Genomic DNA, 26,018 nt, shown 5'->3' on the forward strand with positions numbered 1-26,018 from the left:
ACATGTTCCAGTCTGTGCTAGCAAAACAGTCCTGTAGCTTAGCATCTGCGTCATCTGACCACTTTTTTATTAACCGAGTCACTGGTGCTTCCTGCTTTAGTTTTTGCTTATAAGCAGGAATCAGGAGGATAGAGTTATGGTCAGATTTGCCTGACTGGTTGCATCACCGCCTGGTATGGCAACTGCTTGGCCTCCGACCGCAAGGCACTACAGAGGGTAGTGCGTACGGCCCAGTACATCACTGGGGCCAAGTTTCCTGCCATCCAGGACCTCTATACCAGGCGGTGTCAGAGGAAGGCCCTCAAAATTGTCAAAGACTCCAGCCACCCTAGTCATAGACTGTTCTCTCTGCTACCGCACGGCAAGCGGTACCGGAGTGCCAAGTCTAGGTCCAAAATACTTCTCAACAGCTTCTACCCCCAAGCCATAAGACTCCTGAACAGCTAATCATGGCTACCCGGACTATTTGCACTGCCCCCCCACCCCATCCTTTTTATGCTGCTACTACTCTGTTAATTATTTATGCATAGTCACTTTAACTCTACCCACATGTACATATTACTTCAACTACCTCAACTAGCCGGTGCCCCCGCACATTGACTCTGCACCGGTACCCCCCTGTATATATAGCCTCCCTACTGTTATTTTATTTTACTTCTGCTCTTTTTTTTCTCAACACTTTTTTTGTTGTTGTTTTATTTTTACCTTTTTTGTTAAAAATAAATGCACTGTTGGTTAAGGGCTGTAAGTAAGCATTTCACTGTAATGTCTGCACCTGTTGTATTCGGCGCATGTGACCAATAAAATTTGATTTGATTTGATTTGTATGACCTCCCTACAATGCCTGGGCATGCTCCTGATGAGGTGGCGGATGGTCTCCTGAGGGATCTCCTCCCAGACCTGGACTAAAGCATCTGCCAACTCCTGGACAGTCTGTGGTGCAACGTGGCGTTGGTGGATGGAGCGAGACATGATGTCCCAGATGTGCTCAATTGGATTCAGTTCTGGGGAACGGGCGGGCCAGTCCATAGCATCAATGCCTTCCTCTTGCAGGAACTGCTGACACACTCCAGCCACATGAGGTCTCTAGCATTGTCTTGCATTAGGAGGAACCCAGGGCCAACCGCACCAGCATATGGTCTCACAAGGGGTCTGAGGATCTCATCTCGGTACCTAATGGCAGTCAGGCTACCTCTGGCGAGCACATGGAGGGCTGTGCGGCCCCCCAAAGAAATGCCACCCCCACCATGACTGACCCACCGCCAAACCGGTCATGCTGGAGGATGTTGCAGGCAGCAGAACGTTCTCCACGGCGTCTCCAGACTCTGTCACGTCTGTCACATGTGCTCAGTGTGAACCTGCTTTCATCTGTGAAGAGCACAGGGCGCCAGTGGCGAATTTGCCAATCTTGGTGTTCTCTGACAAATGCCAAACGTCCTGTTGGGCTGTAAGCACAACCCCCACCTGTGGACATCGGGCCCTCATACCACCCTCATGGAGTCTGTTTCTGACCGTTTGAGCAGACACATGCACATTTGTGGCCTGCTGGAGGTAATTTTGCAGGGCTCTGGCAGTGCTCCTCCTGCTCCTCCTTGCACAAAGGCGGAGGTAGCGGTCCTGCTGCTGGGTTGTTGCCCTCCTACGGCCTCCTCCACGTCTCCTGATGTACTGGCCTGTCTCCTGGTAGCGCCTCCATGCTCTGGACACTACGCTGACAGACACAGCAAACCTTCTTGCCACAGCTCGCATTGATGTGCCATCCTGGATGAGCTGCACTACCTGAGCCACTTGTGTGGGTTGTAGACTCCGTCTCATGCTACCAATAGAGTGAAAGCACCTCCAGCATTCAAAAGTGACCAAAACATCAGCCAGGAAGCATAGGAACTGAGAAGTGGTCTGTGGTCACCACCTGCAGAACCACTCCTTTATTGGGGGTGTCTTGCTAATTGCCTATAATTTCCACCTGTTGTCTATTCCATTTGCACAACAGCATGTGAAATGTATTGTCAATCAGTGTTGCTTCCTAAGTGGACAGTTTGATTTCACAGAAGTGTGATTGACTTGGAGTTACATTGTGTTGTTTAAGTGTTCCCTTTATTTTTTTGAGCAGTGTAGAATTAACCCAGTGAAGGAGTTGTCAGCCAATAGATAAAAAAAACTGCAAGATATGAAGCTCCAACGCATTGTATCTGTTGTCGTCACTATAAAAAGCAATGCGCGTTTGTAAAATAGAATTCACAAAGAGAACTGTGTGAAAAGAGCCTCTCTCATCATCCCCATTCCTTCAGACCGATCTGGCTTCACTGTGTCGCACAAGCAGAGGGGAGACCTTATTGGCTGCTGATGAATGTGCCGGAGTCCCTCAGCCAATGAGGGCTACCCACCTCGTTACACACCCCTCTCGGCAAGGCAGTGACAGAGTATGTGAGCTAGCGAGAGAGAAAGAGAGAGGAAGAAAGAGAGAGAATTTCTATGAATGGAAACGCAGAGGAGGTGGACCAGCACAGATGGCAGGCATGGCAGCTTGGGACCGATGAGGCTGTTAGCATCTCTCTCTCGCTGTAGCACTGTCATCCCTATAATCCCATATAAAGAGACCATGCCTTACCTATGTCATGTATTTTTTTCACACACATAAAAACACACACACACACGTGCATGCCCACACACCACTTAACCACAGACCCACCCACATTCTCTTCCTACACACACATACACATACAATGCTGTACACTCATACCAACGTACACCCTCAGGCCATCTACCCACTCCCTGTCCTCTCCACATTCAGATAGAATAGTATTTTTTATGAGCAAGTGGGTCCAACTGGCAAGAGGGTTTATTTGAGAGTTAGATTGTTGCTGAATAAAAGGATACCAGCGAGGAATAGAAAATGTGTTCAGTCAAAATAGATTTTGTACTGTGTTTTAAATGGAGTCATCTCAGCACTCAACATTAATGCATTGAATTGTAGTGGTTTCAGAATAATCGTGACTCTTTTGAAAAACCACCAGTGGTACAGTAGGCCCTATGTTTATCTCCAACTCGTTGTAAGCATGTGTCATCGGACGACCTCACTGCAGTACGTGTGTGGGTGTCAGAAAAGCTCTCTGCTTCTCTTGTCCAGCTCTCTACACATACACACCACCAACTTTAAACCCCAGAGAATATCCTGCTAACTGCTCTCTAGTAACACAGGAGTTACATAAGCACTGATAGTAGCGTTGTACGGCGTAAACTGGCTGTGCCAGATGCTTTTTGCCAAACTAGGCTACCTGTACAACTTCGCTCAGACCATTAGAGTCTAGTACACAAGACATCTGCAAGGAATAATCTTAATTTAGAATACAACAAATCTCCTCTGTAGCTCAGTTGGTAGAGCATGGCTCTTGCAACACAAGGATAGTGGTTTTGATTCCCAGGACCACCCATATTTAAAAAATGTATGCACGCATGACTGTAAGTCGCTTTGGATAAAAGCGTCTGCTAAATGGCATATTATTATTATTATTATTATTATTATTATTATTATTACATTAACCAGCATTTAGTCAAACAATCTGTGCCTGAGTTAATTTAATGGGCTGTAGTATCTGTAGTCCAGATAATCTAATTTTAGGCTTAAGATCAACTTTGACTTATTCTTAACTTCTCTATCTAAATTAGATTATTGTGCAGGTAAGGATAACCTGTGAGCTTGCTATTAAATGTTATTAATGTAGCTGCAGTTTCAACATGGCCTACATTTTAGAGGATGCTGTAAATGTTTTTACTTTGTATGAGTCTCTGCCAAAAAGATATCAACTTCCCTGATGATAATTTTTACAATTGACCCAATATGTTAAACAGGTATTGTAGCTATACTGGTTATAACTGGTTACCCACAATAAAATGGAATGGTGAATGTGTTTGGCACTTAGCACAAAGAGACATATAGCCTGTTATCTGAGATAAGTTAATTTGAGTATTCCTCTTATAGAGGAGCTAGGCCGAGTCACCTTGGTTACCCCCATATACAGTGCTTATTATACAGTTAAGTATTCATCCCCCTTGGATTTCTTCACATTTTATTGTGTTACAAAGTGGGATTAAAATGGATTTAATTGTCATTTTTTGTTAACGATCTACACAAAATACTGTGTAATGTCAAAGTGGAAGAAAAATTATATATTTCTTTTTAAATTAATTTTAATAAAAAGCACTAATATATCTTGAGTCAATACATGTTAGAAACACCTTTGGCAGCGATTACAGCTGTGAGTCTTTTGGGGTAAGTCTCTAAGAGCTTTGCACACCTGGATTGTGAAATATTTGCCCATTATTCTTTTCAAAATTCAAGTTGGTTGTTGATCATTCACTGTTTTCTTGGTAAGCAACTCCAGTGTAGATTTGACCTTGTGTTTTAGGTTATTGTTCTGCTGAACGGTGAATTTGTCTCCCAGTGACTGGTGGAAAGCAGACTAAACCAGGTTTTCCTCTAGGATTTTGTCTGTGTTTAGCTTCATTCCGTTTCTTTTCATCCTAAAAAAAACTCCCCAGTCCTTGCTGATGACAAGCATACCCATGATGCAGACACCACCATACTTGAAAATATGGAAATTGGTACTCCGTGATGTGTTGGATTTGCCCCAAACATAACGCTTTGTATTCAGGACAAAAAGTTAATTCCTTTGCCACATTTTTTTGCAGTATTACTTTAGTGCTTTGTTGCAAACAGGATGGATGTTTTGGAATATTTTTATTCTGTACAGGCTTCCTTCTTTTCACTCTGTCATTTAGGTTAGTTTTGTGGAGTAACTACAATGTTGTTGATCCATCCTCAGTGTTCTCCTATCACAGCCATTAATCTCTGTAACTGTTTTAAAGTCACCATTGGCCTCATGGTGAAATCCCTGAGCGGTTTCCTTCCTCTCCGTCAACTCAGTTAGGAAGGACGCCTGTATCTCTGTAGTGACTGGGTGTATTGATACACCACCCAAAGCCTAATTAAAAGCTTCACCATGCTCAAAATATTCAGTGTCTGCTTTTTTATTTATTTTTCATCTACCAATCGGTGCCCTTCTTTGCGAGGCATTGGAAAAGCTCCCTGGTCTTTTTGGTTGAATCTGTACTTGAAATTCACTACTCGACTGAGGAACCTTACAGATAATTGTATGTGGGGTACAGAGATGGGGCAGTCATTTAAAAATCATGTTAACCGCTGTTATTGCACACAGAGTAAGTTCATGCAACTTATTATGTGATTTGTTAAGCACATTTTTACTCCTGGACTTTAGGCTTGCCATAACAAAGGGGGTGAATACTTTTATAAGCAAGACATTTTAGCTATAAAAAATATATAAATCAATTGTAAACATTTATAGTAATTTCTCTTCACTTTGTCACTCTTTTGTGTAGATAAGTGACAAAAAAAATCACTATTAAATCCATTTCCATCCCACTTTGTAAATCAACAAAATGTGAAAAGATCAAAGGTTGGGTGAATACTTATGATAGGCACTGTAAAGGCGTCCGCATTTGTGACTTCAGTGAGGTTTTTTTCTACCTTAGGTAGATGTAAAATTGTGCCACAAAGATCTCCTCGGCAAAAACGTCAAAATGAATGACATATTTCTTGAGTTATTTTAGATTAATTCTGACTATTTTGAGGAAGTGTATACTGGCTACGGCGTCTCAGAATGGACAAACAGTACTATTGCCTATTTCTTCTCAGCTTTCAAGCAGTCTTTTAAGGGAGTATGCGAGCACACTCGTTCGGTTAGGCTAGCCGAGTTCGGCTAGGCGCCAGCCGAACTGAAGCATGCTGACGCCTTAAGAGGTGGCCTGGTTACTGGGGTTACCCTCATGTAGAGCAGCCTGTCATTGGACAGTCCTTGTGTGAGAATGTTCCACTTTCCCCTCACTGCCTGTTGAGCTGCTGCACACCTAAAAGGGTTATTCGGCTGTCCCCATAGGAGAACCCTTTGAAGAACCCATTTTGGTTCCAGGTAGAACTCTTTTGGGTTCCATGTAGAACCTTTTCCACAGAGGGTTCTACATGGAACCAAAATGGGTTCTACCTGGAACCAAAAAGGGTTCTGCCTGGAACCAAAAAAGGGTTCTCCAATGGGGACAGCCGAAGAACCCTTTTGGAACCTTTTTTTCTAAGAGTGTGCTTCTCCACTTCCTTAGATAAGGGAAGAGCTTATCCCTCCCTCCTCCCTCCCTCCTTTCTCTCTTCCTCTATCCCTTTATCCTCACCCCCTGCTTTGTCTCTGGGGCTATATTGGCTATGTATGGCCACCCCCTGCTGCAAATGCACACACACACACACACAATTCCTGTAGACATCAGAGGTAGACCGTGGGCACTCACTCCGCCTGCCCGATGAACCGCTGTACCTGTTACCTCCAGGCAGTGCCGTTGTCATGACAACCCCATCATCAGTTGTCAACACACTGAGTGCTTCAGGTTACCATGGGTACAGGAGCTCAGAGCCACAATGGCGTATAACCTGCCCAGATTAAGGCAGCACCTGGCCCAAGGTCACTTAACCGCAGCATCGCATTAGTGGAAACCAAGACTGTTTTCAGGGCAGACCTGGTTGTAGCTAGATATGTTTGAGTCTGCTAGTCAAAACCGGCAGTAAACCCCCCCCACTCCATGCTGCCTCAGGCCCCCAGGGTGCACCTGAACACATAGCTCCGCTACACTGTGTCAGTGCTGAGCAGTTCTATTTCCAGACGGGGAAAGCATTGGCATCAGTGCTCTTAGGGTGAGTAGGAATCAGGGCTAGGGACCAGATTCAATCAGATCGCTTTTTGTCCTCTATGTATGTTTTAAAGGCAAAGTTCATGGAGACAATAAAGGCAATGTTCGTGGAGACCATATTTACTGTAAATGCTGCATATGTTGGCTCAATCCAAAATTACCTTTAAATGTCAATCTCGATTTAAAAAAATTATAATAACATAATTCCCCTTTGACATTATGGGGTATTGTGTGTAGATCAGTGACACAAAATCTAAATTGTATCCCTTTTAAATTCAGTCTGTAATACAACAACATGTGGAAAACGCCAAGGGGTGGGATTACTTTCTGAAGGCACCTAGAGCAGGGGTAGGCAACTAGATTCAGCCGCGGGCCGATTTTTGTCGGAGTCGATGGTCGGGGGTCGGAACATAATTATAATAATTTGTACACTGCAATTTGACCCAAACTAAGCCCAAAAAGAGATTATATTTGAAAATAACAATAATTTCATACCTTGATTACATTGAGACACAATCACATATGTCTCTTTTTTATTTGTGGGAATACTTGGGAACAGATTTCATAAATGTTTTGATGAATTCCTGGTGATTTTCCAGTCTTTTTTTTAAGCAAAAGTAAAATCTTAGTAAAAACTGTGGGAGGGCCAAAAAATTTAAATCACTGGCCGGTTTTGGCCGACCACTGACCTAGAGAGTACCCAGATGTAGAAATGTGAATATTACGCTTCCGATTTCCCTCTAATTGTGGCCATTGCATGGTTTTGAATGTTACAAAAAAATATGACTGGTCACCAAGCCACAGTTCCATCGAGGAGGTTTGAGCGCAATAGTAGCTTCATGGGTCGTTCTACGAAATGAGTGCCTTTTGCATCCCTTTGATATATTTTTGTGTGTGTATTTTACCCCCTTTTTCTCCCCAATTTCAATCTTGTCTCATCGCTGCAACTCCCCAACTGGCTCGGGAGGCGAAGGTTGAGTCATGCGTCCTCTGAAACATGACCTGCCAAACCACGCTTCTTAACAGCCGCCCGCTTAACCCGGAAGCCAGCCGCACCAATGTGTCGGAGGAAACACCGTTCACCTGACGACCGAGGTCAGCCTGAAGGCGCCCGGCCCGCCACAAGGAGTCGCTAGAGTGCGATGAGCCAAGTAAAGCCCCCCCCCAACATTTCTCCAAGTTTTCACATTATTATTTATTTCTTATGATTAATAATACATTTTAAGATAAAAAACTAAACAAAAAAACCTGTCCCTCATTTTAAGGTCAACCCTGTTACGTGAACTGAACTCTCATTTTAATATGGTGAAACTTTTTCTTTTAAAAACAAAAAATTCAAAAGAAACATTGAACATCTAATAGTCTAATTATCAGCAGGTAATTAGACTATTAGATGTTCAATGTTTCTTTTGAATTTTTTGTTTTTAAAAGGAAAAGTTTCACCATATTAAAATGAGAGTAGAGCTGGTTCTACTCTTTTTGGCAATTTTCTGTTGTTTTGTGGTGGAAACCTGAGCGGGTCAAGCATAACACGTCAACCCCTTTACCCATAAAATGTTTTCACAATTTCAATGTTTTTGTGAACCTTGCATTCAATTTCCCCTCCCTATTACACACAACAAGCTTCCATTCCCCCTGCCACAAGGGGATTTATGACTGATTTAAGATTAAATCGTCAACCCTGTTAATTTATTTGGCGCTTAATAGGCACTTACTATAGTATTATTTATTTTGTACCTCTTGAGATGGGAAAACTTGTTTTTTATTAAGTTGAACATGTGCTCTTTATGACACAAAGCTACACTCTTCAAACGGCACCTAATTGTTGAAACGACCCAGCTACTTACTGATTGACGCAGAATCACTCAATGGATTTTCCCCCCGACAGGGACATAGATTGAGTTTAGACAAACAGATCTATACTGGCACATCTGGAGAGGGAGAGTATTTGTCAGACACTTCTCATCTGATTTGTTGCTTTTCTTTTCTTATTTGGGTTGAGGGGACCAGGACCATTGGAACAACAGAAAGATGACATATTGTATAAGGAGCTTCTAAATTAATGTGGTATTTCACATTTCAAGTAGTTTCTTTGTCTTTTGTTGTTTTCTCATCAGTCAAGTAAGGATTTCACAATGGTTGTATACAGTCTTTAAAAAGCATTGTACTTTTAGCAGTGATAGTCAATATAACAACGCTTCAAATGGGATTTTTCCACTAGGTCTCTGAGCCAAGTTGCTATGGGGATTAGCCCCAATGTGACACCTGTGGTATAGGAATCACGTTAGGACTAGTTCAATATTTTGATTGCAATATAAGATTGAATTTAAACAGTTTGACATTGCGTTTGAATCAATCCAGGGGCTTCACCCTTGTTAGCTCACCAAGAAAGGGCTACTGTATGGAACTAGATTTTCCCCTATGTAAACATATTAAATCTCCCGTGGTATCTACTGTTGATACAATGGAACAACATGAGAGCTCTGCCAGGCTCAAGTGCGAGGACTAGATTTCATAATACACTCAACGCTTGGTAGAGTGCCTATACACAACTAAAAGAGCCGTAATGGAGTGGTGGCAGAACAATGCTCAGGATCCCCCAAAAGTGTTAGGAAACTCCCCCATTTTGGATCCCAAAGGGTGGCTGGGTCACTTATCCCTCAGAAAAAAAATAGGTTACGAAACAAGCATTTGTTTCATCATGGCAGCTTTTCTACTCTGCTGAACTGATTAATGACTGATCAAAAAGCCTGGGCGGCCAAACTGATAGTAATTACATGAGAGCCGTTGATTATGACAGTGTTCAGTCAGTGGAGCGATTGGAACGTGGATAATGAACAGGCCTGTCTCAGGCCAAAGTACAGACAGACAGATTTCCACTCTGGGATTGGTTAAAGCTGGTCGATGGAGGGAATTATTTCAGACAGTCAAATGAATTGATATATGAGGTAGGCCTAATCATTAAAGTGAGAGCTGATCATTGAGGACTGTAGGCCTATAGGCTAGTCTCATTGGAGTATGATAGCTCAAGGAAGCTTGATGGGGACGTTACAGCCACAACCTACCACACTCCATCTTTCTCTCCATCAGTCTCTCTCAATCTCTATGGTATATGACTGTTATATCGGGTTGCTATAATCACCCTATACCTCCTTCCCTCTATTCCTCCCATGCTTTGATCTCTCTTCCTTCCTGTTATAACCCCTCCATTTCCCTTTTTTTCTCTCTCTCCTACAGTAACTGCCCCTTCTCCCTGGCGGCTGCCCTGGCGCGGGCTACAGCAGACAGTGTTCTGCAGAGTGACCTCTCCATCTACCACATCCAGAAGACTGTTGAGGATGGAGTAGACCCTTTCCCCCGTGAGTCCCCTGTCAGCCCGCGCCTGACATGCAAAATCAGGTCATGTACTGACCTAGCTAGGCTACTGTATGGACAGAGTTACTTTTTATACAATATATTAGCTTAAATTCAAAGTCTTTGTCAGTTCAGGTGTTGTTTCAGTCAACACCATGGACAAATGAGAAAATCACCATTTGCTACACTTAGCTAATAATTAGCATTAAAACAGTTGCGCTTCCTGGCTCACTTTTTTTATACCACAGTTTGATGTCATCCACTGTCACTTAGAATTCCCTTTACTTTGTTAGTGACAAAATAAAGCACTGTGTGGAGCGAACAAGCGAGAGCAGAGGTCTTTTAGAAGAGAAGGGAACAGCAGTCTGAATAACCCTGCAGCACTCCTCCTTTAAGATCTCTGTGTTTTTGTCAGGGAGAGAGAGAGGCAGAAAGAGAACGCAGGGGAAATATAATATAATATAATATATATATATATATAATTTTGGCTCAGGTAATTTGTGTGACGAGGTTGCTGTCTTGGAGGGTGGGTTGGTGAAAGCCATGGTGAGAGTGGGTAAGAGGTGGTAAGAATGGAGGATACCAGTCAGCCCGGCCGTTTAGGCCCAAGGCAGAGGAGACCCACACAGACAAACACACACACACAGAGCTCATACTGCTCCCTGACAGGGCTCTGAGATGGGATGGGAGGTTACATTTAAATACAGAGCCTGAGGAGTTAGGGAGAGGAGGAGAGGAAGCAGAGAAAGGGAAGAAAGGAGAGTGAGGAGTGGAGGGTGGAAAGAGCAAGTCCTTAGTTCCACAAAGTGGAGCAGAGAATTCACTCAACAGGACGTCGTCCAGATATTCATTACAGTGGGCATGGGGCTATGGAATCTTAAGGCTCTTACGATGAATCTACAGGACTCTATAGGAAGCATCAGAGCTTCTCAAGACGAGTCAGTACCCATACTATCCTGTAAGTTACTAATGAACATTTAGTGAACCCTTCGCAACGAAGAGCCCGTCCTCTCCAGTTAAAGTGCCACCAACCTCCTGTGATGGGAACATCACATATTAAGATGTTTTAAAACATACAGAAATAACAAACATCCACATTGAAGCTCAACTGAATGTTTGATGAGTTCCGTTCTAATGCGGCAGGTAGTTTAGTGGTTCCTGCATTGGCCCAATAGCCGAAAGATCGCTGGGTCGAATACCCTAGCCGACAAGGTGAAAAATCTGTCGATGTGCCCTTGAGCAAGGTACTTAACCCTAATTTGCTCCAGGGGCGTCGTACTACTATGGCTGACCTTGTAAAACAACACATTTCATAATATACAGTACCAGTCAAAAGTTTGGACACACCTACTCATTCATTTTACTATTTTCTACATTGTAGAATAATAGTGAAGACATCAAAACTATAAAATAACACATATGGAATCATGTAGTAACCAAAAAAGTGTTAAACAAATCAAAATATATTTTATATTTGAGATTCTTCAAATAGCCACCCTTTGCGTTGATGACAGCTTTGCACACACTTGGCATTCTCTCAACCAGCTTCACTTGGAATGCTTTTCCAACAGTCTTGAAGGAGCTCCCACATATGCTGAGCACTTGTTGGCTGCTTTTACTTCACTCTGCCGTCCGACTCATCCCAAAACATCTCAATTGGGTTGAGGTCGGGGGATTGTGGAGGCCAGGTCATCTGATGCAGCACTCCATCACTCTCCTTCTTGGTAAAATAGCCCTTACACAGCCTGGAGGTGTGTTGGGTTATTGTCCTGTTGAAAAACAAATGATAGTCCCACTAAGCCCAAACCAGATGGGATGGCGTATCGCTGCAGAATGCTGTGGTAGCCATGCTTGTTAAGTGTGCCTTGAATTCTAAATAATTCACAGACAGTTTTAAGGACATTACATCAAAGTTGGATCAGCCTGTAGTGTGGTTTTCCACTTTAATTTTGAGGGTGACTCCAAATCCAGACCTCCATGGGTTGATAAATTTGATTTCCATTGATAATTTTTGTGTGATTTTGTTGTCAGCACATTCAACTATGTAAAGAAAAAAGTATTTAAAAAGATTATTTCATTCATTCAGATCTAGGATGTGTTATTTTAGTGTTCCCTTTATTTTTTTGAGCATTGTATATACTCTATATACACTGAGTGTAGAAAACATTAAGAACACCTTCCTAATATTGAGTTGCACCCCCTTTTGCCCTCAGAACAGCCTCAATTCGTCAGGGCATGGACTCTACAAGGTGTCGAAAGCGTTCCACAGGGATGCTGGCCCATATTGACTCCAATGTTTCCCACAGTTGTCTCAAGTTGGCTGGATGTCCGTTGGGTGGTGGACCATTGATACACACAGGAAACTGTTGAGTGTGAAAAACTCAGCAGCATTACATTTAACAATATAATCATAGTGTGAATCCTCACAGGCAAACCAAAGATAGGGGAGAGAGACATGAGAGGGCAGGCGTGCAGACAATAGGTGACCAACTCCCATGAAATCTGGTAGGAGCGCAGTCTGCAGGACACAGACGGAGACGGTGTGGAAGAGAAAATGTCAGCCGTCCCCTTCGGGAAACCCAGCCGGAGAGGTCACTTCATCATGACATCCTCTTTTCCCCTCCTCCCTCCATCTCTCTCTCCTTTGCCCCAGCCCCCAACCCATTCGCCAGATGGCCTTTCTTGCCCACTTGTCCTTAATTCCACTGGAACCATCTTCTCTGTTCCTTTGAGCTGTTTCCCCTTGTATTCCCCGTGTAAGGCCTCAATGTTAACTTACATGAGTGGCTTTGGGTTCAAGTGTGACAGAGCTCTAGTATGGAAAACAGGGGTCCCAGACTACTGGGTCAATTGGGACTGACTGCACACAAATGTGTGTGTGTGAGTATGTGTGTATGATTGTGTGCACATGCATGTGTGTGTGTGTGAGAGAGCGAGAGAGCACGCATTTGGGCATAGGAGCACACTGCTATGCCTTTCTTTGGTTGCATGTGAGACTACATGCGTGTATATTATTTTGCACATTATTTTCATGTGAGTAAATGTGAATATATGCATCTGTAGGCCATTTTCTTCACCAGTGCACTAATGCATGCATGTATAGTGTATACTGTACTGTATGTGTGTGAGCCTGTGGTCTGATCACATGCCATTTGTGTGTTTGTGCATGCGTGTGTCCTCTTTTAGAGATTGAGTCAGTGGCCTTTTCCCGGCTCATCTTCAACAAACTGTGTGAAACATGCTGCCTGTGGCTGAAAGACTTCCCTTACCGCCGCCGGCCTCAGCCCTACTACGAGACCTCCATCCACGCCATCAAAAACATGCGCCGTAAGATGGAGGACAAACACATCGTCATCCCCGACTTCAACACTCTCTTCAACATACAGGTAAGCATGAACAGAGTAGTCCTTAACCACAGGTCTAGGATCAGTTCAACATACAGGTACGCATGACTCCAGCATGTCTCTACGTTGATGAGGAGAGAAGATTTCAATCACAGATCTAGGATCAGATTACCCTTCAGTTCTAACCATAACCATTAGGGGGGGTGTGGACTCGACTCTTTAAATTCAATTACCATTGAAGGGGCATTTCTGATAAAGCATAAGAAGAAGGGGTGGGAAAGGAGGGCTCTAGCACTACTATAGTTCTGCCCTATGGCTTCTCCCTAGTGGCCTTAAAAGTGCTTACTCTAAAAGAGCTCGCTGGAAACCCCAAGACACACAGCGTATGGAATCCTAATGAGCACAAAATCAATACCTTGTTCTTGACTACATTCATAAGATACCCTCCTATCGAAGATGGACTTCAGGATTTAAGTCCTTGTTTGAATGTTTCTTAGCAACATTTGGCCTAACACTTGATGCAAGAACAATAATACACAGTATTACCATGTGATGTAGCACATTTCAATTCAGGAAGTAAACTGACATTTCTCATAGAGAAGCATTGAGGAAAATTTAAATGGAATTGACCCCAACCCTGTAGAGGCACTCAAAATCATTGTCCACTGGCTAAAAAGAGACCACTTCATTCTTCTGTGTATATCAGCTAATTAAGAGACTAAGTGGGCTAACCCAGTAGGCTAACCCAGTGGGCTAACCCAGTGGGCTAACCCAGCTTCCCTGCTGGGAAGCTACCATCTCACTTCACTATGGGGAGAAGATCAATAAAACTCCACTATCCAAGTTATTCCTAATACAGCCCCAATGAGAACAGTAAATAATAGCACGGTAGGTGGATGCCAGTGAATGAAATGCTTCTAATAGCATTATTGGCCACAGTGCTCTAGCATGCTCCCTCAGGCACGAGGGAAATTATTTCAATGAAGTGGAACAACACACCCTCACTCACACACACACACAAAAAGAAGACTGACACACACACACACCACACCCCAGGCTGATAATGGCATGTTATCTGAGCCACACAGTGTCAATTAGATCTGTCATTGAAATCATATACTTATTGGTTTGCCAGTCATCCCCAACGATTATGGACACTTCCCTCACGTCCCTTCTGAACCAACTGGCCAATGAGACGTCCCAGACAGGCAGGTGCACAAGCTCAAAGATCCTCATATAATGAGATAATTATTCCGTCGGATCAAATGTTTATCCCATTCTATTAAGTGTGCTAGTGGTGGGTAAGCCTGCTAATTGGCAATCAACCCCAGTTAATTAAAGCAGATGGATGAGTGGAGACACAAACCGGTTATATTTGGATTTGCATATTCGCGACGAGGCACTACACATGCCATTCATGGAAAACGCACAACGTCACGAGAGTGACACGCAACTACAGTGGGGAAAAAAAGTATTTAGTCAGCCACCAATTGTGCAAGTTCTCCCACTTAAAAAGATGAGAGAGGCCTGTAATTTTCATCATAGGTACACGTCAACTATGACAGACAAAAGGAGAAAAAAAAATCCAGAAAATCACATTGTAGGATTTTAAATTAATTTATTTGCAAATTATGGTGGAAAATAAGTATTTGGTCAATAACAAAAGTTTCTCAATACTTTGTTATATATGGCAATGACACAGGTCAAACGTTTTCTGTAAGTCTTCACAAGGTTTTCACACACTGTTGCTGGTATTTTGGCCCATTCCTCCATGCAGATCTCCTCTAGAGCAGTGATGTTTTGGGGCTGTCGCTGGGCAACACGGACTTTCAACTCCCTCCAAAGATTTTCTATGGGGTTGAGATCTGGAGACTGGCTAGGCCACTACAGGACCTTGAAATGCTTCTTACGAAGCCACTCCTTCGTTGCCCGGGCGGTGTGTTTGGGATCATTGTCATGCTGAAAGACCCAGCCACGTTTCATCTTCAATGCCCTTGCTGATGGAAGGAGGTTTTCACTCAAAATCTCATGATACATGGCCCCATTCATTCTTTCCTTTACACGGATCAGTCGTCCTGGTCCCTTTGCAGAAAAACAGCCCCAAAGCATGATGTTTCCACCCCCATGCTTCACAGTAGGTATGGTGTTCTTTGGATGCAACTCAGCATTCTTTGTCCTCCAAACACAACGAGTTGAGTTTTTACCAAAAAGTTATATTTTGGTTTCATCTGACCATATGACATTCTCCCAATCCTCTTCTGGATCATCCAAATGCACTCTAGCAAACTTCAGATGGGCCTGGACATGTACTGGCTTAAGCAGGGGGACACGTCTGGCACTGCAGGATTTGAGTCCCTGGCGGCGTAGTGTGTTACTGATGGTAGGCTTTGTTACTTTGGTCCCAGCTCTCTGCAGGTCATTCACTAGGTCCCCCCGTGTGGTTCTGGGATTTTTGCTCACCGTTCTTGTGATCATTTTGACCATTTTGACATTTTGAGGACAGAGGAGCCTCTTAAAGAAGAAGTTACAGGTCTGTGAGAGCCAGAAATCTTGCTTGTTTGTAGGTGACCTCCAGGTGATTTTCTGGAGAAAAAAAATCTAATTTTGTCTGTCATAGTTGACGTGTACCTATGATGAAAATTACAGGCCTCTCTCATCTTTTTAAGTGGGAGAACTTGCACAATTGGTGGCTGACTAAATACTTTTTTCCCCCACTGTATGTTGTATACGCAATGGTCATTTAGAATTTACTATGACCAGTTAAGTTTGTTTATGGAAGCTTGTTGTAAAGATGATTGAGATTGGACAGATGAATGCTTTGCATTGCTTCATACTCTGATGTTTACAAAGCATGAGAGTCACTATCATGTTAGAACAAGTGATGACTTCAATGAAGGGAAGAAATAAGAGTGCTTCCTGAAAGTATTGAAGCTCTAAGACATTGCAGGCTCACCCTCTGGTCATACTGTTTTGACCATTGACCTGTGTGTTTGTTTTCAGGACCAGGAGGAGCAGGCCTTCTTTGCCGTGTTCGATGGCCACGGGGGCGTGGACGCCGCCATCTACGCCGCCAACCACCTCCACGTCAACATGGTGCACCAGGAGTGCTTCAGCCAGGATCCGGGGGAGGCCCTGTGTCGCGCCTTCAGAGTCACTGACGAACGCTTCATCCGGAAGGCTAAGATGGAGGTAAGGGCTCAAACATTGGCCGCATTCATCTTTAAGATTTAATTTCAATACTACTGATATTGTAGAACTGCAGAGAGGCAAGGTTAGAGCTAGAGTTCAAATGTCTGAGCATTTCTTATTTGTTATTACTGTTCAGAATTTGCTTATAATATAACATTTCTGTGAATCATAGTAAACAGTTACTCATGTTTTTATGTCTAAATGTATGTGTTTGTGTGACAGAACCTGCGCTGCGGCACCACGGGGGTGGTGACCTTCCTGAGGGGGCAGACCCTGTACGTGGCCTGGCTGGGGGACTCTCAGGTCATGCTGGTCAAGAAGGGCCAGGCCGTGGAACTGATGAAGCCTCACAAGCCTGACAGAGAGGTAACGCACACACACACACAACACACACTCACTTAATCACTGTTCACTTCACACACAGGCGCTAACATCACTTGAGCAGAGAGATGTCATATACAACCACATACCATTATACATAATACCATCTTTCTCTCTCCCTCTGCAGGATGAGAAGCAGCGTATTGAGGCTCTGGGAGGCTGTGTCATCTGGTTCGGCACGTGGAGGGTTAATGGCAGCCTGTCCGTATCCAGAGCCATAGGTACACCATTAATCACCCTATGCCTTGTATTTATAGAATTACCATATATAGTACAATATACAGACTGTAGCTGCTGTACCACGCCTGTTGCTGAGTCCCCCGAGTGAGTGAGTGAGTGAGTGAGTGAGTGAGTGAGTGAGTGAGTGAGTGAGTGAGTGTGTGTGTGCGCTACCTTGGTCAGAATTGAGAGGTCAGCAAGGGGTCGGAGTATGTCGTGCAGAGAGTGAGTATGTGTGTCGTGCAGAGAGTATGTGTGTCGTGCCGAGAGTGAGTATGTGTGTCGTGCTGAGAGTGAGTATGTGTGTCGTGCAGAGAGTGCGTATGTGTGCTTGCATGCTCAGCATGAAAGCAACTCACCACTTAGCAGGAGGCCCATAATCAGTCTAAACTATTTTGGTGAGCGCCAGAGCAGAGGTCATGACAGAGTCTTAGGGGCCACAGCCAAGGGCCAGCTGACACAGTGCCGATTGGGAGACAAATAGCAACCCAGAGGTGGTGGGGTGAGGGTTGCCTGTACCTATATGCATACACAAGTGGATGTAACTTTAGGTTAGGTGACCAGTCTGATTTCCCAGCAGCTATTTAAATATTAATGGGATTAGATAGAACAATCTCACAGCTCCCATACTACAACATCACAATCACAACAATACTGGACTCTACATAGGAATTCACTGTAAAGACTGCCTTAGAATCCGTCCTGTACCTATTCACATACACAACAGGGTTGGGGTCATTTGAATTTAAGTCATTCTATTCAGGAAGGGATTTTAATTTTTTTAAAGCACAAAAAATAATAATGTTGGAAATCGAAATAAATAGCTTAGGTGCGCTTTTTTCAATTATTGATTTGGAATTTCACTTAACTTCCTGAATTGACTGACCTCAATTCTAATTGACCTCCAACACTGATTCACAAGGCAACTTGAGGCTAGCTTCTTGTCTTATTTCCCGGTAGCTATTTTAGTGGTGGCTAGTGAGGAAGCCCTACTGTGACCTGCTGTTCCCAAATCCTAAAGCTTCACTAATCTGATATCAAAACAACCGTTTCCTCGACAGCAAATAATGTAGATGCTACATTAGAACTGTTTCCTACTGCGTGAAGGAGAGGAGAGAGGACAGATATTGCTACACTGATATTCGGTTACATGTTTATATAAATACATTAGTCACAAAGGGCTGAACAGAAAGCAGAGTTGACAAGGCGGCAAGCAGCAGATATTATATTATTTATTATTATTTATTAAATTAAAATGTATTATTTGTTTTTCAAAACAGATGCATACCCTGGTGGACTTGACAGATACAGCAGCACTGAATATTAAATTAAATTGTTGTCAGCTCTTTGGGGGGTTTAGGCCCAGGTTGCTGTTCAGCACCTTGTGGCAATTTTTTAAAATAAAAAGTGCTTCAATTAGATTTTGTTTTGCAATAAATGCAATTATATGATTTGTTTCCTTTGTTTCTTATCTCTCTTTGTCTTGGTGATTGACAGGCGACAATGAGCACAAGCCCTACATCTCTGGCGATGCCGACCACCACATAGTCCCATTGGACGGCACGGAGGACTACCTGATCCTGGCCTGCGACGGCTTCTACGACACAGTCAGCCCTGACGAGGCGGTGCGTGTGGTCAGCGACCACCTGACGGAGAACAGCGGCGACAGCACCATGGTGGCACACAAGCTGGTGGCCTCGGCCCGCGATGCTGGCTCCAGCGACAACATCTCCGTCATTGTGGTCTTCCTCAGAGACCTCCGTGTGCCCCCACCAGGAGAGGAGGAGGAAGAGGGGGCAGGGGAGGAGGGAGAGGACGAGGAAGTGGAGGAGGAAGGGCAAGGGGACATGGGCTGCCAGGACGGGGGGAAGGGTCACTGTTTCCTGCAGCAGTGCTCCGCTCCGGCCGACCTGGGCTATGAAGACCGCATGGACTCGTTGACGGACAGAACCAGCCTAGGCCTGCTGGGGCCCACGCTGGGAGAGGAGGGTCGGATCAGGTTCCCCCTGGCCAGCTCACACCAGTCCCCGTCCTTAGGCCTCACCCAGAACCTCATGCCTGCCGAGGGCCATGGAGCGGCCTGGCTGCCCTGCCTAGAAGAGGGGTTCCAGGGCTCCAAGCACAAGCCCCGGCCTAAACCCAGAGTCCCCGCCTGCCAGAAGCCCAGCTCAGACGGACAATGGCCCCTGGCGGCCGCCCTGTTTGGCCACGCGGGGAGGCACACCCGGAGGATGGAGTGCATGAGCCCCAGGTGGGGGTGGGGGTCCCGGCGTTGGGGCCGAGCCCCCAGGGAGCTCCCCGGCCTGCTGCACTCCACCCGTAGTGTGTCCTACCCCCAGCGATGCCCCGAGAGGAGGCCTGGGGTAGCCCTCCCCCACTTGCCCGACTGCAGCAGTGTCTGATGATGTGAAGTAATCTCCACTCGCTCCTCTCTCTCCTGCCCCTTCCTTTATCTGACTACAGTCATCCATCCATCCATCCATCATAAGCTCCTCATCCAGGATACTGGCACAACCCCCCCACCCCCCCCACACATGCACCTACCCATCCCCATAGCCCCATTCAGGAGGCCGGCCATAACAATTCCTGCTCTTGGCCCATATTGCAAACACACACTGTACTGTACTCTCCGATTCATAATGGAATACACATTATCCGCCCACTCCATCTCCATAGATTTGAGTACTTAATACAGGATTATAAGATTAGTGGTCACTTACCTGAATAAATCCAACATATATAGACCGATATGTATTCCAGATGGGGTTACAATAAAGGATAATGGCATGTAAAAGGGGATATTATTAAGAAATTATATTACATTTATAATTTTGGGGATGACGTCCTCCATGAGCAGACATTAATCAGTCCTTGCCATGCCTATCAAATTGATGTTTACATGACACTAAACACAAGATGTGTTCTCATTGACGAGAAGTCCTTCCCAGCAGGCTGGGTGTGAGTAAGTGCCCTATCAGGCTTACTGGGCCAGGATAGTTCAGACAAAGCAGCAGAACATGTGCCTTCATTATCTGTCACTTAAGACTATTCCCTGAACAAGAAAAATGGATGGGAATTTTGAGCCTCAGTCGACAGAGTCCCTTCTAAGCTTCCCATTACGATATGGACCCATGTGTTTCAGATCACTTACAGGGGTTACTTAACCAATCACTATGCTGCTTTATAATTTCACTAACAACAATAGAGCATAAGAATGATCAATGGTTTGACAAAAATAGTAAGTTAATCTTAATCTCATGATCCTTTCAAATGTAAATGTAATTTTTTCTGAAACTCCATAGTAAATGCTATCTAGCAATGATTAGGTTCTGTAAAATGTGCTTCCACTCTCCTGGCCCAGGCATCCATCGTTCAATATTTATCAAAGACGGTTCAGTCTCGCTGTTGGAAAAACTCCCCATCTTTATACCCTTAAGAAAACAGGAATTGTTTGTGCCATTCCTGATGTTTTCAACATTTACTAACACATTGTGCCATTTCCATACTTTTGTTTAAAAACCACACCCGCTCCCGCCCTCCCCAGTCTCACTGAGTTCCCAGGGGCAGTAGACAAGGACACAGGGTAAAAGTGACCAAACCACGCAGTGGCCCACAGTCACACAGAGAAATACCCTCAGCCATTGCTTACTGCTCCTCTGAAACACATAGCCGTTGGTCACCTGGTGGCCTCCCCACTGAAAAACATGGTGGTCATTTACAGAAGGCCATTTGGACAGTCACAATTAACCATCCCCAGAGAGCAGAATGTATTCCAGTTGTAGAATGTACATGGAGCCCTCCCGGGACCTTCATAGACGGGCCAATAGGACTGAGACAGTAGTGGTGTTCTGGACTTGTAGCGACGCTCCCTGTGTGGATGTAAGAAAACCGTTTCTGGATGCTGTACATCTGGAGGACAATATTCTGGAGGTGTTTGTTGATCGTGGGAGAGGAAATAATGTATAATTTATCAGCTATCCACCGTATCCTCGCAAATCTGAGCATTCTATCCTGGTGTTCCATTCTGAAGGAGCAGGATGTGGAGATAAGCGCACTGCCTCTTGGGCAAAAAGATGCCCATGCTTCTGTATCTTTCTCTTTGCATAACCAACACCTGCATTTTGACTCTCGGAACAGCGGACTACACGAATTGCCATTTTCTGACCAATACTGAAAGACAACCATCAAGTTTAATATATAAAAGGTAGTTATCGAATGCCCTGAGTCCCCCCAACCTCAGCCCCACCCCCACCCCCCAGCCCCACACCCAGCCCCATCCACATTACATGCTTTTTGGAGCTTTCTGCTTTTTTTGAGAGCAAATAAAGTATACATCTTTCCCGTCTTAAACGTTCTTCACATGGGGCACCAATTGCGTATTGAAATAGTAGTAAATTCATATTATGTACATGTAAGTATGAATGTGTGTATGTACGTGTTGAGAGTATGCATGTAGTCTGTCTTATACGTCTGCTATTTAAAATCACCACTGTAAGGTCAGCAGGATGGTGGCACAATATTCTGTGTTGATATCAAGCTTCACAGCCCCCAGCACTGTACTGTACTGTTCATGTGACACCTTGGAAGGAGAGTCGTGTACATTAGCAGTGCTTGAGTGACAAGGGAACATGGGAATTTAAATGCTGGCCCATCCACTGAAATGTCAAAATGGTCGCCCCCTCGCAGTCTTCTATAGCTGTAGTCATTTATAAGACGCTGAACCTTAACCAAGCCATAAACAGAAAAGCAAACTCTATAGTTCCTCAGCTAAACTTGCTGACTCGCTTAACCCATAGTTCTTCTCTCTCTCACCCACTGCTGCGGTACCCCCCCCCCCCCCCATGCCAATATGACACTTCCCCTGGTGATAGTAAAAGACCACACAGTTCAGGTCTCTTCCCCTCTCACCCCTTCCCTTTCTTATGTCACTCAATTGCTCTCATGACTCTGCACTGTGTCCACAAAATGCTTTGTTCCTGTAAGCAATAATGAATCTTTATGAGTCGTGCGTGGAAAGGCTCTCAGAGGGTTTGTCTTCACAGAGAAAGGCGGAGCTCGAGCCAGATCAAACTAACAACGGCCACCCTACTAAACTCTTACCAGTGCTCACATTGACATGGGCACACACCACTTTACTTCTGCTCGATGGTAGTATGGGACACAATCTATGATGTACCCCTTGGACAGTTGTCGCTGTACACACTAATACGTTTGGTGGCCATATTGAATTAGTCCCAATGAGAAACACAACAAAGGGCTCTATTCAATCTGTATAACTGAAGCTTTACAGATCGCACAATAGAAATGTAAAGGTAATTTCATATTGAGCCGACAAATGCAGCGTTTACCGTGAATGCAGTCTCCACTAACGCAGGAACATTGCCTTTATATTTCAATCACGCTGTAACGCTGAACCTCGTTGATATGGATTGAATCCAGCCCAAAGTGTCTCTAAGCTTGGCCAGCCTCCTCTCACAGGGCGGTTCAAACTCTGTCCGCCAGGCTTCCCTGAAGACAAACCCATGACCAGCTCTTCCCAACCTGCAGGTTAGGCAAACCAGTAAAAAGTTTCAGTATCTGTATCTTCTGTGTTCTTCTCGTAATATAAATATGTGTGTATCTTAACTGGTGACTAGTATCATGTATAAAGATTAAATCAAGTATTTTGTCTGATGGGTTTTATTTGACCTCTTGCACAATCAGATGGATTTTAATTAGGCCTATATTGACCCTCAGGTGTGTGCTGCACTCTTGTCGAGGCTCCAGTGGCTCCACTTAGAGAGCCAGGAGACTTAATTAGAGTCTTTAGCCTCCACCTGTCAAGCCTAGACCCTAGTGATAGAACAGCCATATTTAATTAACTACCCAAGATGCTTTTTAATCAAGGCCTCCAACTGTCCTGTGGTGATACGCACGTATGCTCATGTATGTACACGATGGCTAGTGTTCACAGTTGAGGTGATTGCCAACGCCCTGTAAAGTGTGTCCAGCATTCTTACGATAGGGATGGCAAGCTACAGCATTTTAATCAAATCTACTAGAAAAGGAAGAGGGCATTTCCTTGTTAACATCCAAGCAGAGAAACGGAAACATTGCTAGGTTTTTATTTCACGCTCCAGGTGGAATGAATGGTGTGCAGTCAGATGTCCATTTATCTGTTACATTTACATTACATTTTAGTCATTTAGCAGACGCTCTTATCCAGAGCGACTTACAGTTAGTGAATACATTTTTTTTTTTTACTGGCCCCCCGTGGGAAACGAACCCACAACCCTGGCGTTGCAAACGCCATGCTCTATCAACTGAGCTACATCCCTGCCGGCCATTCCCTCCCCTACCCTGGACGACGCTGGGCCAATTGTGCGCCGCCCATGAGACTCCCGGTCGCGGCCGGCTGCGACAGAGCCTGGATTCGAACCAGGATCTCTAGTGGCACAGTTAGCACTGCGATGCAGTGCCTTAGACCACTGCGCCACTCTGGCATCATAAAACATTCATCATCATTACTTATTAATGTGTACTTTAAAAAAAAAGCATTCTACATCAAGAACACTTCACAAATCACAACTGAATTTCGGAAACAGTTTCAGACTTACTAAGTACAAAGTTTGCGCTCCACATGGTATGGTATACTATTTACAGATGGAAATGCAGGGAAGTACCTGCTTAGTCAAACATTTTACATCATGTAGCAGCACCACAGCTGAGCTTTTGCTCATGGTCTTTCTTGCTGCAAGGTTTAAGGCACACACACAAGTAATGAGGAGAGTAAATCCCTGCTGTTGTTCATCAGCTTGAGGACACACACATACACAACTTAATTACTATGACCGTGATCATATATGGAGCAGTTTAGCGTCTGACATAACAGATGAGTGAGTGTTAATATCCACCAGGGTTCACAGAGGATTGCGTGTTCCACAGGAAAAGCCATGGCTTTAATCTATGAGTCACACTAGTGATTGATTAAGGGACATTTAGGGCATCAGAGACCAAATAGACCCATTTTCTCATTTAGGGGAGTGCTTTCTGGGAGCCTGCAAATGAGGGTGGAAGATGTAGTGTTGTAAGAGGGACATTCATTGAAGGCTGTAATAGGGACTACTCTAATGGAGTCTGGCATTACACAAAACACTGTCAGAGCTGCTTTGCTCGGAAGTCAAATCAAATCAAATGGACAGACTCCTGTTGCTATAAAAACTAATCAGCTTCAACACTTAGGGCTAGATTCTATCAGATCTGCTCTAACCGACATCCGTGTCGGAGTTGGAACTGTGTTAGAGCTGTCAAATCCACATGCAGCTCCCAGCATTTCACCTAAAGCGGACATTGCCATTGGCAGCACGGAGTTGCATTAAGATAAATCTTGTTTACAAGGTCGAACACTGGAATGTGAGACGTAATCTACACGTTGATTAGGCTGACAGAAATCCTCATTATTTTGTTTAATGATTTTCAATTTGAGCGTCATTATTTCTGTATAACTTAATTCCCTTTCTTGTTCTGAACTTCTAGCACGTGTCAAACTCATTCCACGGAGGGCCGAGTGTCTGCGGGTTTTCACTCCTCCCTTGTACTTGATTGATGAATTAAGGTCACTAATTAGTAAGGAACTCCCCTCACCTGGTTGTCTAGATCTTAATTGAAAGGAAAAAGCAAAAACCCGCAGACACGAGGCCCTCCATGGAATGAGTTTGACCCCCCTGTCCTAACGCAAATGGGTGGGTGTGACTTCGTGACAATGATCACAAGAGCAGCTGCTCACCGATTTGACAGCTCTATCGCAGTTACACCGACACCACCAAAACATCAGCTATGCACGTCAGCTATCGCCAGTTAACGCTTGATCTGATCGAATCTAGGCCTTCATCTGGATGTATTCGATCCGCCGTTCTAGTTTGGGTGAAAACAATGGGTGATGAAATTCAGGGGTAAGGGAAAGGGGGATTACAATATGGAAATTTTGAGCGGAAGAGTTGAGGTGCTTCCTGAACATAACCTTAAAATATATTTAAAATTGTCATAACTTGATGGGAAGAGACATTACAGGGTACATTATGACCTGTACATTGTGGCCTTAATGACAACTAAAAATCTCAACCTCCCAAGTGGCGCAGTGGTCTAAGGCACTGCATCGCAGTGCTAGCTGTGCCACTAGAGATCCTGGTTTGAATCCAGGCTCTGAGACCCATGGGGCGGCGCACAATTGGCCCAGCGTCGTCCAGGGTAGGGGAGGGAATGGCCGGCAGGGATGTAGCTCAGTTGGTAGAGCATGGCGTTTGCAACGCCAGGGTTGTGGGTTCGATTCCCACGGGGGACCAGTATGAAAAAAATATTAAAAATAATGTATGCACTAACTGTAAGTCGCTCTGGATAAGAGCGTCTACTAAAATGTAAATGTAAAGCTGTTAAAATCCATTAGCAGTTCAAAACAACTTATTATTGAGAATCAATTAAAACTAATGTGAGCCTTTAACCAAGAAAAAATTTGTGAAGTGGAGCATTAGTGATGGCATTTTAAAGCAGCTTCTTCACACATTGCATATGTTGGTAATGTGAATAAATATACAACATTATGGGGTGGTTAGAAATGGGATGAGGGACACCTGCTAGACAGACTATTCACCTGTAGTAGGATAACAGTCATTTGAGTCATGTCAATTCCTATGGGGCTTTCTGGGCTGCTGACTAACATGCAATGTGTCCTGTCCAATCCTCCTAAATTAAGCCCTGTTTCCTGGCATGGTGGCCCTCTGAAAGAGGGGAGAGTTGGTGCGGGCC

The 26,018-nt window shown here is 44.3% G+C and overlaps 1 protein-coding gene across 1 annotated transcript in view; it reads left to right on the forward strand.

Moving 5' to 3' along the window:
* The window catches only part of LOC311142401 (protein phosphatase 1E-like), a gene marked incomplete at both ends in the record, with an annotated part of 77,460 nt that extends 57,821 nt beyond the window's left edge, over window positions 1–19,639 (forward strand). The window contains 6 exons of the mRNA XM_084178048.1: window positions 9,988–10,109; window positions 13,291–13,490; window positions 16,449–16,637; window positions 16,860–17,003; window positions 17,146–17,239; window positions 18,735–19,639. Coding sequence (XP_084034174.1) covers window positions 9,988–10,109; window positions 13,291–13,490; window positions 16,449–16,637; window positions 16,860–17,003; window positions 17,146–17,239; window positions 18,735–19,639 — 1,654 coding nt within the window. The remainder of the gene's footprint in view (window positions 1–9,987; window positions 10,110–13,290; window positions 13,491–16,448; window positions 16,638–16,859; window positions 17,004–17,145; window positions 17,240–18,734) is intronic.
* Between the last annotated feature and the right edge of the window lie 6,379 nt (window positions 19,640–26,018).

The sequence above is a fragment of the Coregonus lavaretus genome (assembly GCF_964263955.1).
Source record: "Coregonus lavaretus genome assembly, chromosome: 15".
NCBI classification, from domain to species: Eukaryota; Metazoa; Chordata; class Actinopteri; order Salmoniformes; family Salmonidae; genus Coregonus; species Coregonus lavaretus.